The sequence below is a fragment of the Oratosquilla oratoria genome, chromosome 1 (genome assembly GCF_046742065.1).
Source record: "Oratosquilla oratoria isolate Oo_2021 chromosome 1, ASM4674206v1, whole genome shotgun sequence".
Taxonomy (NCBI): Eukaryota; Metazoa; Arthropoda; class Malacostraca; order Stomatopoda; family Squillidae; genus Oratosquilla; species Oratosquilla oratoria.
Window position 1 is genome coordinate 133,487,338 of NC_134777.1, and position 16,229 is coordinate 133,503,566.

General features: G+C 36.8%; 1 protein-coding gene across 3 annotated transcripts in view; it reads right to left on the reverse strand.

Annotated features, from left to right (window-relative positions):
- Window positions 1-5,505: 5,505 nt before the first annotated feature.
- The window catches only part of LOC143027196 (pancreatic triacylglycerol lipase-like), a 95,471-nt gene continuing 84,747 nt past the window's right edge, over window positions 5,506-16,229 (reverse strand). For 2 of the 3 annotated variants that reach the window (XM_076188378.1, XM_076188370.1), the window contains exons 10-11: window positions 11,908-12,111; window positions 5,506-7,225 (exon numbers count right to left, since the gene is read on the reverse strand). In XM_076188378.1, the coding sequence (XP_076044493.1) occupies window positions 6,478-7,225; window positions 11,908-12,111 (952 nt within the window). In that variant the 3' untranslated portion in view covers window positions 5,506-6,477. The remainder of the gene's footprint in view (window positions 7,226-11,907; window positions 12,112-16,229) is intronic. The other variant, XM_076188386.1, reaches the window with a different exon arrangement.

The following is a 16,229-nucleotide window of genomic DNA, read 5'->3' on the forward strand; positions in this document are numbered from 1 at the left end:
TGGGCGACTTTTATTGCAAAGAAGTCTGCTGGGAAGAGATGACAGTGAAGGGTGGAGACGACTCATGGGGTAATGTTCTACTCGAGATGATTATTGACCATACAATGACACAAAGGATACAAGAGAACACTAGGTGTAGAAATGAAGAAGAACCATCGAGACTAGACCTAATAATCACATCTGAACCTAAAATAGTGGAAAAGATTTAATATAAAACACCAATAAGTAAAAGTGACCACATATTGATTGAACTGGAACTAAACGAGGAAAAATACATGAACAGAAATGAACAATATAGAAAAGGAAGAATGATGTATGAAAAAACAAACTTTGATAAAATAAGAGAATTCTTTCAAAAAGAAATCTGGGAAAGAATATACAAAGAAGAAACAACAGTGGAAGAGAAATGGAATATTTTGACAAAAAATTATAAAAAAAAGAGTGGAAAAGTATGTCCCAAGACAAAAACAAGAAAAAGAATATGTAAAGTGCTGGTACAACAAAAATTGTAGGGAGTTAAAAGACAAAAGAGATAAAGCTTGGACCAGATGGAAGAACGACAAAAGACCTGAAAAATGGAAAATATACAGTATACTAGTTATAGAAATGAACATGTACAAGTGCGCAGAGAGGAAAAGAGAAAATATGAAAAAGATGTCACTGAAAAATGTAAAGATCAACCAAAATTATTTTACAGATTTGTAAACAACAAACTGGAAAACAAACAAGATTTGGAGAAATTAAGACAAGGAGGAGTTGAATACACAGAGGAAATAGAAATGGTGGAAATTATGAACAAGCATTTTAAATCAGTGTTTACAAGGGAGAACATACAACCTGAAGAGATCGAATGGAAAGAGAAAGTCCCTCCTATGAAAGAAATAGAAGTAACAAAAAATAAAATAATGAAACACATGAGTAATCTTGATGTCAGAAAATCGCATGGACCAGATGAAATAGCAAACTGGATTTTGAAAGAATGCAGGAATGAACTGGCAGACAAAATACATAGCATAATAAACAGTTCCTTGAAAGAAGGAAAAGTTCCAGAAGATTGGAAAAAAGCAAATATAGTACCTATATATAAAGGGGGAAATAAAGAAGACCCTACCAACTATAGACCAGTCTCTCTAACAAGTACTATAGCAATAAGTTGTGAAAGAATTGTCAAAAGTAGATGGGTAAAGTATTTAAAAAAAAAAAAAAACGTGCTAAATCCAAGGCAATTTGGATTCAGACAAGGACGATCATGCGTCACAAACTTAATATGTTTCTATTCAAGGCTAATAGATATAATACAAGAAAGAGATGGATGGGCTGATTGTGCATTTCTAGACCTAAAAAAAGCTTTTGACAAAGTACCACATAAGAAGTTGCTTAAGAAATTAGAAACTGAAGGAGGAATACAGGGCAAACTGCTTAAATGGATGGAAGACTTCTTGCAAGAAAGAAAAATGAGAGTAGTGATAAGAGACAAACACTCAAAATGGGATGACGTAATAAGCAGTGTTCCACAAGGAACAGTTCTGGCCCCAATAATGTTTGCTATATATATTAATTATATGGATGAATAAATTGAAAGTTACATGAGCTTCTTTGCAGATGATGCAAAACTATTAAAAAAAAGTGAACATGGAAGAAGATTGTGAGTCACTACAGAGTGATCTAAATAAAGTCTGGGAATGGAGTAGGAAGTGGGAGATGGAGTTCAATACTATAAAGTGTAGTATAATGGAATTTGGAAAAAGCAAAAAAAGAATAACAGGATCATATAAATTGGGAGAAGAAGGAATAAAAAAAGTAGAAAATGAGAAGGACCTGGGAGTCATTGTTATGAATAATATGTCACCTGAGAAACATATAAATAAGATTTTTGGAGAAACTTATAATTTGATAAGAACAATCAAAGTGGCATTTACATACCTGGATGAAGAAATGGTGAAGAAAATTCTAATCACTCTGATAAGACCAAGATTGGAATATGCAGCAACGATGTGGTCACCAAGTACAAACAAATGTATAAAAAAAAACTTGAAAGAATACAAAGAGCAATTACAAAATTAGCACCAACATTCTCAAAACTATCATATGAAGAGAGACTAGCAAAACTTGAACTACAGACACTAGAGCAAAAAAGAGAGAGAGGAGATTTGATAGTTATTTACAGAATCATGAAAGGCATAGAAATTATTGATAGAGAGAATCTGATAAAATGGGATGATGGAAATATAAGAGGACACGGAAAGAAAATCAAGAAAGACAGCTACAGAAGATATCTGAAAAAGAACAGCTTTCCTCACAGAGTAATAGACAGTTGGAACAAGTTAGATGAGAAAGTGGTGTGTGCAAAAACAATACATGAATTTAAAAATAGTTTAGATAAAATGAGATATGAAGATGGGACACCACGAGCATAGCTCCCCTTCCTATAAAATACAACTAGGTAGATACACACACACACACATGTTGCAACAAATTACTGCACGTTGCTGTTCGTTTGCAATTCACGATTGTGCTGCCTTTAATTCACTTACAATAATATATATACTGTATGTGTGTGTTTGTACACTAGGGAATTTTTAGGTACGTATCATTTTTATAATCCGCTCTGGCAACACTGTTACACCAACGCTCACTCACTCAATTTAACGGAAAATTCAATTTAGCGGACTGGACCTTGGATGAATTAGTTCGTTAAATCAGGCTTCTACTGTATATATATATATATATATATATATATATATATATATATATACAACCGCTCCTCGTTTAACGACGACAATTGGGACCAGCGCGCCGTCGTTAACCGAATTGGTCGTTAAGCGAAAGCGTATACATATACGTACATGTACTGTACGTACAATGTCCAGCAATACATGTATCTTTATTTTCGTGTATTTTTCCTCTTTTATACAGTACATTAAAGCTTTATTTACTGTTTATTTACGGTGGTTAGGTTCCTGAAATTACCGTATATGACCAAATCCGCGTATGCTGACATTCCATATTGAATACCGGGGTATTTTTTTAGTTTCGACCATGGGCGCAATATAGCAATAGAAAATTAATTACTAATTTTGTAAATTAAAATGTATCAACGTAATATGCAATTTTGTGGGCGGAAATGAAAGTAAAAAATACCATGCTACAAGAAAATACGCTAATGAACGAAGTCGGTAGCATAGGATTGGGACGCCATCTTGTCGTCTGCCAACGTCTCTCACGACGACGACAACAAGGACGAGCCGGATGACATTTAATTTGCAGGTAATGATTTATCAAACACAGGTCAGGTTAGTTTAGTTTAGGTTAGACGAATTTATCATCTTTTTATTTCTTCGACATCGGCATCTATCATAACATGGTGTACCATTCGTCCGACATGACTTCGTTACTTACGAAATTTGTTCTAGCACCTTTTTTTTTCGCTCACAAAATTGCATATTACTTTGATACATTATAATTTACAAAATTAATAATTAATTTTCTATTGCTATATTGCGCCTATGGTCGAAACTAAAAATTTACCACTACCGGTACATACTGTACCCCAGGTAGTTTTTGCAGCTTGCAGGATGGTAATGTAGACCTAAGCTTCAGAACACTTTACCTCACAGCTAATATCCACCGTACAAGTTCAATTATAGCATCATACAATTTTGCCTCAGCCAACTTAATTATCGTACACGACGTCGTAACTTCGGGAGATTTACGTTAAACGAATATTGGTCTGTCATAAAGCCCGTCGCAACTCCGCGTCGTCGCTAACCGAGTAGGTCGTTAAACGAGGAGTACCTGTGTATATATATATATATATATATATATATATATATATATATATATATATATGTATATATATATATGTATATATATATATATGTATGTATATATATATATGTATGTATATATATATATATATATATATATATATATATATATATATATTTATAACCATTTTCTCAGCCTTAGGTCTAGTGCTCTAAAAAATATTGTTCTCTTCGGTTTCTGTTTTTCTCTCTTTTTTTCTGTTTGCTTCATTCCTTAGTGTCTTTTCCCTCTCTTTTTCCTCATTGCTCTTTTTTTTCATACATTTTTGTAATTTTCACTTTTTGTGAACTTCGCTGTTTTTGATAGTACTTCTTCCACTATCATTTGAGACCTTAGTTTAATTTTTAATTGTATATTTTTTCTTTGGAGTATAGTCCCATTGTATGCACTTACTGTATATCTTTTTCCATTACTTGTCCCTTCTCTTGTAACTTTCAGAATTTCTTTTGTAATTTCTTTTTCTTTTTTTCTTTTAGGTACCTAGTTACATTATGTTTTCTTTAATACCATAAACTACTACACACTTTTTTTTTATCCACTGTATCTCTGACCCAGTTCAATCTCTTTCACCTTAATTACTTTAATTACTGTTTCTGTTTTATTTTCTTTAACTTGTTGTACTATTTCTTTATAAGTTATTTTCTGATTTTCTTGTTCCTCTTTCCACTGATTTTTTTATTTCTTGGAGATCTGTCACTTGTATTGTTTCTCCAACTTTCTTAGTCACCGTTTGTATTTGTTCTATTACTTCTTTTTTCAAAGCCTCATTTTATTTGTATCTTAATTTTTCATTCTTTTGTTTTCACTTTTGACTATACTTAATTCCATTTTTAGATCATTGAGCTCTCTGTTAGTTTCAATACCGGTTTTTTTCAGTTGGCTCACCTCTCTCTACATTGCCCTGTATTCAACTTTCAGATCTATAATTTCATTTATTAATTCTGTAATCTCCTGATTACAAAATTGTGTGAATTTGTTTCAGATTCTTTTAGTAGCTATACAGACACAGGCTCAACTTAAACACCAACTGGTGACTACCTCTTGCCCAAGATGTTCCAGTACATATGATAAAGGAGACAAATTTGGCCACCACTACTCTCCTCCTGACCTGTACTTTCTTTGACTACTAAGATTTACTCTTATGTTTATTCCTACTGGCCCTAAGTGATTTTATCCAGATCGAGAGAATTTCTTCAGTTGTGGAGATAACAGTACCTAGGTTGACCCTCTACACTCACCCAAATTTATGACCCTCACATGTACCTTGATTACTACTTAAGTAAAATCTTTTGGCTGACTCCAACAGACTTTCTTCATTAAAAAAAAAAGGAAAGCAGAGAAACAAGGAAAGTGTGATACATGTTCATACATGTGACAAAGGGTTTGTAGATTTGTTTTAGGAATTGAAGGATGAAAGAAAGTGTTTACATAATAGTAAGTCTGAATTTTCATTTAGAGTGGAATAAAAGAATTTTTTAAGACAATTCTGTCATCCATATTCACTTTTAGTTCAGTGTCAGCTTTCCTTTTGTAATAAAATGTGATTTTCTATTAGATGATAAAGTTAAACTTAATTATTGTACATTTATCTACAATTGGCATTCAGTCACTATAGGTCATTGGAATAGTTCTCAATAGTCAAAACTTTATAGAAAACTCAATAAGATTATTTCTGATTTGGGAAAGTTCATAGTCTTTCATTTTATTTTTAATTTTTATCATAACAATTAAAGGTAGACTGCAATCTTAACTACAAATACATAGTACCACATGAACATCACATGATGAACATGTATTTTATCATCCAGGATTTCATTTATGATGAAAAAGGAATATAACATTCAGTGCTGATGTGAATGCACAGTGCATTGTTACAGATAATTTCACTCTGTCCTGAAAGACACACATCATATTTCACCTCAAATGCAATAAAGGGAACTTCATCATTTGCTGAATGATATCCACTTTATGATTAATTCACATTTGCCATTGTCTCTACTGATGCTCCTAATAATTTTACTTTTGGTCATCTATGTGAACTGCACTGTGTACCCAGATGGGCCATGACATTACTACCCTCTGACACATCCTTAATGTTCCATTGTGTTTGTAGAATCCCAGCCAATAATCTCACTGATTGCTTCACTATGAACCAATACAATCAGGAGAGCCAGGTCCCTTGATGCCAAACAGTTTAGTTTCTTTTAATTCCTTAACATCAGGACACTAACACTTTTCAAACTTCAGGCATTTTCAGGATCCACACACTTAATGAAAATCTAAATAATTTTCAGAACTTCCAACCTCTCTACTTCACCAAAAGCCATTCTATTGGATTATGCCTATCTAATTGTGCTCTTCTGAAGCACCTTCTGGTGAATATGATGAACAAATAATTGTGTGGTTTTCTCTCAATGGAGGCTCTTTATCATTGTTTCTGTTTGTAGTGAGATTATCAGTGATGGTCATGTTGATGAAATCATTGTGCTGCAATTGCAGTAATTGTCATCAATAAAAGTATGTTTCACTCAGGCTGCATTTTGGTTGAAAGTGGCACAATGAATATTCACAAACCCTTCAGTTTGTTATTGTTACTGATGGTGCCTACCCTTTAAGACTTGTGTTTCTGGATACATTTTCCCATTTTCACTATTGCTTTCGATGACGTTCCAACATTTGCTGGGCCCTTCGCCGTGTCTCTGCCTGTAGAAGACGACGGTATAGGGATGGCTTTTGTGTTGTCTGTTGTTTTACTTGCACCTGATTTGAAATCATTGGATGTTGAAAGATACTTAAGATGTTGAAGGGACTCGAGTACTCCTGGCCTTCTTGCTCCTGATTCTGGTTATGGTCTAGCAGTTGGCTAAGTTGCTCTGATCCCAGACTGATGGAACCATTTTCCTTATTTCTCTGAGATTTGCTTTGATCTTGACCAGGAAGGAAACTACGCATATAGGACCACATACTGGAGAAACCTCCCTCATCATTTTGATTTTGAAATGGCAGTAAACTAAGCAAACTGGACCCCAAACTAAACAAGAATGATTCATCCTTTTGTTGTCCCTGATGATGTAGTTCATAATGATGTTCAAACTGCTTTTCCTGAAGAACTTCAGGTGTGCCTCCAAGGGTGTTATGTATGTGCCCTTGCTTGCCTTGTTCATGGAGAACATTAGCTTCAGATGATGACAAATTGAACTGGCTTGGTTGATCTTGGGTTGCATGAACTTTTGTGATGTCAGCCGAAGCATTTCTTGAGTTTGATGCCTGCTTATGCTGCATCCAGTGTGAGTCATGACAACTAATGGAAGAAAGAGTGATGGTTTGCTCACTGCTTACCATGATGTGATCATGACCCATGGTGTTGCACAAAATCACGGTGGATGGATGATTCCAACTAGAACAGAGACAGAAATGTTATGGACAGTATGATACATGTGTGACAAAATGTCTACAGTTTTGTGACAGGGGAATGGAAGGAGGAAAGATGGGGGTGGAACAGAAAGGATTAAGGTTCTATATTGATGGAGTACAAGTATTATCAGACTGTAAAAAATATACTCATATATTTATGTATATTCACATAAAGCAGGGGTTCTCAAATTTGTTGTTGTTGTTGTTGTTGTTGTTGTCATTCCCTAGACTGTCTGTCCGAGCAGTCCCGTCTCCCCAAAGAATGCCACAGCCGAAACTGGGTTTTCCCACAAATCCTTTATAGAGTGTATGTTGTGTTGTTTGCGTGCATGATTGTGTATAATGCAGTCTTCCATTATGTGTTGTATGGTATAGGGTGAAGTGTTACATCCTGGGCAGCTGTTCACAATGCGGTCATCCAGCCTCTTCTGGTAGCTTAGAAGTGCTGGGTGGTGGTCGCACCGCAGTCTGGCCAGGTGGACTCTGTCCTTTCATGGGAGAGAGGATTCAGAAGGGTGGATATCAGGGGGTCTGGCATGCAGCAGTGTGTTGTCTCTCAGTGTGTTAATGGAGCGGTGAGTGATATGATTATGAATATGTTTCCGGAGGCTGGTATTTGGTGGTTGTGGAGGAAGAGAAGAGAGTATCTGTGTGTGATACAGGTCTTTGGGTGTTGTTTTAATGTTTCTTGGTGTGTGTGGGTGTTCTGCTATGTAGTGTAGCAGGTGTGATGTGTTTGTGGTGGCTGCGGCAAGTGTTTGTGTGCCTCTCATGTCGAGGTGGTCCTTGACTTTGAGGACTTTTGTTTCATGGTGTAAATGGTCTGTAGGTGTTGTATTTGTGAAGAGAGTATCTGTGTGTGATACAGGTCTTTGGGTGTTGTTTTAATGTTTCTTGGTGTATGTGGGTGTTCTGCTATGTAGTGTAGCGGGTGTGATGTGTTTGTGGTGGCTGCGGCAAGTGTTTGTGTGCCTCTCATGTCGAGGTGGTCCTTGACTTTGAGGACTTTTGTTTCATGGTGTAAATGGTCTGTAGGTGTTGTATTTGTGCAGCCTGTAATTGTTTTTAGGGCTTTGTTTTGTATGATTTGAAGGGTGTTGTGGTGTGTCTCACTGAGATTAGGAGCCCATGCTGGACTCGCATAATTCATCACTGAGCGTATGCATTGTTTGTATATTGTTGTATTAGTTTCTTTGTTTTGTCCAAATGTTGTTCCAGTGATTGACTTAAGTGCGTTAAGTCTAGGTGTGCATTTGTTTTTTATGTTTGTGATGTGTTGTTTGAAAGACATGGATGTATCGTATGTTACACCAAGAATTTTCGGTGTGTTTGTGTGTGGTATTAGAGTGTTGATGTTGAGATGAGGTATGTATTTGTGTTCTTTTGTCCAGTTGGTGAGAAGTGTTGCTGTAGATTTGGTTGGAGCTATTTTGAGTCTGTTTGTGATGAACCATGTGTTGAGTGTATCAAGGTATGGCTGGATTATTTCTGCAGCTTTGTCTGTGTTACGATGTGTGCATGTGATTGTTATGTCGTCTGCATAGGAAGAGATTTGTATTTCTGAGGTGTCTGGTGTGGGTAAGTCATGCATGTATAGATTAAAGAGTGTGGGGGATAGAACAGAGCCCTGTGGTACTCCATTCTTAATGTTTCTGATGTGCGATGATTGGCCATTATATGACACATAAGCATTCCTACCTGCCAGATAATTGGCCAGCCATCTTTTGGAATTATTGTGCATGTCTGTGTTATATATTTTATTTGTTAGGTTGTGGCGGGGGATAGCATCAAAAGCTTTACTAATGTCTAATGTTATAAGAAGTGTTCTGTGATGGGGCCTATCTGAATTGATGCCATCTAAAATTCTTTGTGTGAGGTTTATCAGAAGAGTGTTTGTGGGGTGTAGTGGCCTAAAACCGTGTTGTGAGTCAGCAAGGGGAATACGTGGTGTGACAAGTTGAAGTATTAGGCATTCAATGACTTTAGAGGGGGTGCAGAGAAGTGTGATTGGGCAGTGTGATGTTGGGATTGTTGGGTTTTTGTTCAGTTTTGGAATGGTGATTATTTTACCATGCTTCTAGATGTCGGGTATAGTGTTGTGTGAATAGCTGTAGTTTGCAATGTTTGTGAGTGCGTGTATACCTAGTGGTCCAATGTGTTTTAGGTGGATGTTATTTACGTTGTCAGGGCCACAGGCAGATGAGTGCTTGAGATTATGTATTATGTGTTTTGTCTGACTGTCTATGAAGGGTGTATAGTCTGAGTCTGTGCATCAGTCGTCAGGGTGAGAAGTGAGATGGCTTGTCTGTGCAAAATGATTTATGAGTGTGTTTGCTTGTTGTCTATTTGAGGGTAGATTGTCTGTTGTTGTGATTATTGCTGCATGAGAGCGTGTTGTGTTACTGTTGGATAGTGTAATACAGTTGAGTGTTTTGTACAATTTGCTGGTGTTTGTTTTGTGATCAAGTGTATTGATAAAGTTTTGCCAATTTTGTGTTTTTTGTTCGTGTATTTTATTGGCAATCACAGTGTTTAGTGTTTGTATTTGGTCTGCTATGTTTTGAGGGATAGGTGTGGGGGTATTGTGTTTAAGCGTGTCTCGTTGTCTGATGAGGCCTTGGATTTCTGGTGTGAAGTTGGAGTTGTGTGATTTTCTGTTGCCTCTAGGAATGTATCTTTTGTCTGTGTTTTGTATGATTGTATTAAAAGTGTGCACAGCATTGGTTATGTTTGTGATTGGTGTACTGTTAAGTGTTTCAAAATGTTGTTCTGTCTCTTCAGTAAAAGCTTCCCAGTTAGCTCTCTTGTAATTGGTGTATGTGTGTCTGTGGCCAACTGGGGTGCATCTTGTTTTGGTGGTGATGATGATTGGAAGGTGGTCAGAACCAAGGGTTCCGACCACTCTCCATGATGTTGTTGGGGTTAGGCAGGGGGAGCAAAAGGTGATATCAGGAGAGGAGGGAGTGTAGAGTGCTTGGTGTGGGATATGTGTATGATTATGTGTGTTGTTCATGATAGTCAATGAGTCAAACTGAGTCTGTATATCAAGCCCTCTGTCTGTGTCAGGGTTGTCGACATACCAGGCAGACGACTTGGCGTTGAAGTCACCACCCATGATCAGGTTGGGAATTGAGGCTAGTTGGCTAAATTGAGGCCTGAAGGTGTTTGGAACTGTGGGGGAGGATTGGGGGGAATGTACATGTTAACTATTGTCAGTGTTGATTTGTTGCCTGTGCGGATTCGAATGGATTGGATTTCTGTAGTGTTATCTGTGGTAGGGAGGAGAATTTTGGTTGTGGCACTTGTGTCCACATAACAGATGGAGTGGTGGTGGATCAGGGTGATGAGTCCACCGCCATAGCCTTCGGTCCGGTCTTGTCTGATGGTGGTGTAATTATGAAATGATGGTGATTTGTGTGAGTGTCTTAGTTTTGTTTCTTGTATAATTGCAATGTGTATGTTGTGTTGTTTACGAAAGTGTTCGAGTTCATGTTTTTTCGTGTTAATACCATCAATGTTGTGTTGTAATATGTTGATGTTGTGTGTTCTGTATGTGTTGTATGTTGCTGTTTGGGGTTGAGGTTGGGGATTTAATGGGGAAGGTATGGGATCTGGGTTAGAGGGGGGGGAAAGGAGAGATTGGGGACAAAGGAAGGGGAGTACTGATTGGGGATAAGGGCAAAGGGAAACTGGGAGTGGGTAAGGGTGCTGGCTGTGGTTGGGGAGGTGGGAGTGGGGTTACTGGAGGGCAGGTAGAACATGTCCAAGTGTTTGTGTATTGGTTTGTGTCAGCAAGTGTTGTACAAGTGAGGTGGGCCCAGTTTTTGCACATATTGCACTGAACTGAGCCCTTTGTCTGTCTGCTCGAAGTAATGGGTTTAGAGCATGTTGGGCATGTGTATTTTGTGGTGGGCCCAGGATTGCTCTCTACATCTCCGGCTAAAAGTAGAAGAAGAGGGGTGATCGCCGGAAAATCACCCCTCAGTGCAGAAAAAACGTAACATTGCATGTTGAGAAAAAGGATTGTGGTACTCCCCAAGGCAGTTGTAGCTCCTCTTGGGGATCAGTGCCACCTGCGTAGAACCGGTGGCCAGGGGTGGTTGCCGCTGTTTGGCCCCCAACTCTTGGGGTTGGGGGGTGGTCCCACAACGTAGACGCTGCGGCTCCAGGACTCAAATTTGTTGATCACCCCGATGAAGTTTCAATGGAAAAAAAACACCAATGGCATAATCAGTATGAGTGCCTTGCTTGTTTGTTCATTGGAGGGGTAGCACTTCAGCCTTGGATAGTTCAATCGATCCTTGGGGTCAATATTGACCACTTTGAGAACCCCTGAATTATAAAGTATGCACATGCAATTTAAGATGCATGCACTCATGTGCAGATACATGCATGGAAGTGTATATAATATGCATGCACAAATAAACACATGTATGTAGTCACAAGCAAAAGTTTTGACCCACCTAGATTTTTTCATGATAAAAAATACAAATTCTCTGTCTGGAAACATTTTTACATCTATATACTACAAAAGAAAATATATCACATACTAAAAAGAAAGAAAAAAAACATTGTGAGAGCTGTGGTGTGGGTCAAAATTTTTCCTCATAACTATACATTTGCACATGTGTATTTACATATCTAAGCATGTGTTTACTTGTTTACCTGTTAGACCCTATGTCTACATTTTCCACCAACACGGAAGCAACAGGGAGGTCACTACTACAAAACAGAACACAAAAAGTAAGTGGGTTGAACATATCAGCTTCAAAGGTCCATGTGATAAGTACATGAGTGGACATGGACAGGTCATGCTGGTGTTCTACATTGAAAATTGAAATGCCTCCACGTGGAAAAGAGTAGGGCGACCTGCAAGTAAATTAAGAAAAATTAATTCCTTTCAGTTTTGTTTGGGTTATGAAACTTAAAATGATAAATATGCCAATAAATAGATGTTGAGGAAATAGTAACATGAACAGAGAGAGGTTGTACACATCAGGAAGGGAGAAAAATTATATTAATTGAAGAAAATGACATTTTCTAAATATGTGGTATTAGGTAATAAACTGATGCAGCCCAAAGGGATTTCTCCCCGTCTTCTCCTTTTTTACATGAGGGGACAGAGAAGGGGGGTCGCCAAATTAATGAAGCAGCCTTGCTGTGGATGTGCTGTCTTGCGACACTGCTTCTGACCCAGGGCAGTGGACATGATGCAGGGAAGACCTGTCATCCAAGAGGTGCTAAGATAAGAGGGAGGGAAGAGGGTAGAGGGGAGTGTTGTATGTAGGGGATGGAATGGATGGGAGTGGTTTCTATGCCTTTGTCTTTTGGCTACCTCCAGTGAAGGAGGGAAAAAAGCCTTTGGTTTATGTATTTACTTAGTTGTATTTACCTAGTTGTATTTTACGGGAAGGGGAGCTATGCTCGTGGGGTCCCGTCTTCATATCTCATTTTATCTAAACTATTTTTAAATTCATGTATTATTTTTGCACACACCACTTTCTCATCTAACTTGTTCCAACTGTCTATTACTCTGTGAAGAAAGCTGTTCTTTTTCAAATCTCTTCTACAGCTGTCTTTTTTTATTTTCTTTCCATGTCCTCTTGTATTTCTGTCATCCCATTTTATCAGATTCTCTCTATCAGTAATTTCTATGCCTTTCATGATTCTGTAAATAGCTATCAAATCTCCTCTCTCTCTTCTTTGCTCTAGTGTCTGTAGTTCAAGTTTTTCTAGTCTCTCTTCATATGATAGTTTTGAGAGTGTTGGTGCCAATTTTGTAATTGCTCTTTGTATTCTTTCAAGTTTTTTTATAAATTTTTTTGTACTTGGTGACCATATCGTTGCTGCATATTCCAATCTTATTTATATGTTTCTCAGGTGACATATTATTCATAACAATGACTCCCAGGTCCTTCTCATTATCTACTTTTTTTATTCCTTCTTCTCCCAAATTATATGATCCTGTTATTCTGTTTTTGCTTTTTCCAAATTCCGTTATACTACACTTTTTTGTATTGAACTCCATCTCCCACTTCCTACTACATTCCTGTACTTTATTTAGATCTCTCTGTAGTGATTCACAATCTTCTTCAGTTTTCACTCTTTTCAGTAGTTTTGCATCATCTGCAAAGAAGCTCATATAGCTTTCAATTCCTTCATCCATATCATTAATATATATAGCAAACATTATTGGGGCCAGAACTGTTCCCTGCGGAACACCGCTTATTACTTCATCCCATTTTGAGTGCTGGTTTCTTATTACTACTCTCATTTTTCTTTCTTGCAAAAAGTCTTCCATCCAATTTAGTAGTTTGCCCTGTATTCCTCCTTCAGTTTCTAATTTCTTAAGCAACTTCTTATGTGGTACTTTGTCAAAAGCTTTCTTTAGGTCTAGAAATGCACAGTCCGCCCATCCATCTCTTTCTTGTATTATATCTATTAGCCTTGAATAGAAACATATTAAATTGGTGACGCATGATCGTCCTTGTCTGAATCCAAATTGCCTTGGATTTAACACTTTGTTTTTTTTCTAAATATTTTACCCATCTACTTTTGATAATTCTTTCACAAATTTTTGCTATTGTACTTGATAGAGAGACTGGTCTATAGTTGGTAGGTTCTTCTTTATTTCCCCCTTTATATATAGGTACTATATTTGCTTTTTTCCAACCTTCTGGAACTTTTCCTTCTTTCAAGGAACTGTTTAGTGTGCTATCTATTTTGTCTGCCAGTTCATTCCTGCATTCTTTCAGTATCCAGTTTGCTATTTCATCTGGTCCATGCAATTTTCTGACATCAAGATTACTCAAGTGTGTTAATATTTCATTCTTTGTTACTTCTATTTCTTCCATAGGGGGGACTTTCTCTTTCCATTCTTTCTCTTCAGGTTGTATGTTCTCCCTTGTAAACACTGATTTAAAATGTTTGTTCATAATTTCCGCCATTCCCATTTCCTCAGTGTATTCAACTCCCTCCTGTCTTAATTTCTCCAAGTCTTGTTTGTTTTTCAGTTTATTGTTTACAAATCTGTAGAAGAGTTTTGGTTGATCTTTACACTTTTCTATGATATCTTTTTCATATTTTCTCTTTTCCTCTCTGCACGTTTGTACATATTCATTTCTATAGCAGGTATATATTTTCCATTTTTCAGGTCTTCTGTCTTTTTTCCATCTAGTCCAGGCTTGTCTCTTTTGTCTTTTAACTCCCTACAACTTTTGTTGTACCAGCATTTTACATATTCTTTTTCTTGTTTTTGTCTTGGGACATACTTTTCCACTCCTTTTTTGTAAATTTTTGTCAAAATATTCCATTTCTCTTCTACTGTTGTTTCTTTGTATATTTCTTCCCAGTTTTCCTTTTGAAAGAATTCTCTTATTTTATCAAAGTTTGTTTTTTCATACATCATTCTTCCTTTTCTATATTGTTCATTTCTTTTCATATATTTTTCTTCATTAAGTTCCAGTTCAATCAATATGTGGTCTCTTTTACTTATTGGTGTTTTATATTCAATTTTGTCCACTATTCTAGGTTCAGATGTAATTATTAGGTCTAGTCTCGATGGTTCTTCTTCATTTCTATACCTAGTGTTCTCCTGTATCCATTGTGTCATTGCATGGTCAGTAATCATCTCAAGTAGAGCGTTTCCCCATGAGCCGTCTCCACCCTTTACTGTCATTTCTTCCCAGCAGATTTCTTTGCAATTAAAGTCACCCATCATAACTATTTTTCCTCCCTCTTCCATTATCTTGTTTAATGCTATCTTTGTGTCCTCTAACATACTTTTATGTTCACTCTCTTCCCATGAGGCTGTTTTCGGGGGCACATAATTTATCACAAACTTTCTGCTCTTCTTATCTCTGTCTTCTACTTCCATCATTATCATCTCTACTGTATTCTTTCCATATGTGACACACTTCACGTTTATATCCTTCTTAGTCAGGAACATAACTCCACCCCCTTCCTTTTTCACTGTTTCTAATCCAATAATTATATGCATCATGTCCTACACTGTTGGGTGGTAGTGGACCTTTTAATTTTGTTTCTACAATTCCCATTATGTCTGGTTCTTTTTCCTTCAAATAATCATTCAGCTCATTCAATCCTGTTATTAATCCATCTATATTTGTGTAAGACACTCTTAGTTTTCTGCCACTTCCATTGTGTTCTCTGTTTCCCTTTTGTTTTTCTCTTGTATGTCGACTTTCTTTAGTTTCGTATTCACTACTCTCCAATAGAATCTCTCTTTTTCTGACTCCGTTCTTATCTCGTTTTTTTCCTTAGCTTCAAGTCTTTTCTGTTTTTCTTCCTCTCTTTCCTCTTTATTCATTTCCCTTTTTATCCATACCTTTTTATATTGTTCACTTGTTGCTAGTTTCCCTGTTTTGGATAAGATATTCTCAGCCGTAGTTTGTGACCTGAATTTAATCTTAATTGGTCTGGTCTTGTCTGTACTATATTTCCCTAGCCTGAATTTCTCTTCGATTTGTTTCATTATTTCTGGTTCATCTTCCTTAACTAATTCTAGTAAATTTCTTACTTTTTCATTTTCCTCTTTGATTCTTGTGGTTCTATCTGGGTTATGTTTCTCTTCCATTCCTAATATAATTATACATTTCTTTTTGTCTGCTAAGTCTCTTACTATATTCTCCTTCTGTCTCATCACTTTAATAACTGAGTTTTCAGTTTGTTCATTCATTTGCTGTCTGATTATGTCAGTGAATGCAACTTTGCTATTTTCTTGAATTTTTTTCCAACCCTCCCTGTTCTCCCTATTATTCTCCTTTAAGACTTTATTCTCATCTTTTACTTCTTTTAACTGTTTTTTTAATTCTTCAATTTCCTTAGTTAAGTTTTTGTTCGCCTTCTCTAGTTCTTCCAATTTTTCAACTCTCCGTATAATATTGTTAACATGACCGAACCTACGCTCCAAGTCCTCGATCATCTTTTCGACCTTCTCTTCTAGTCTTGTCAGTCGGGGGGGTTTG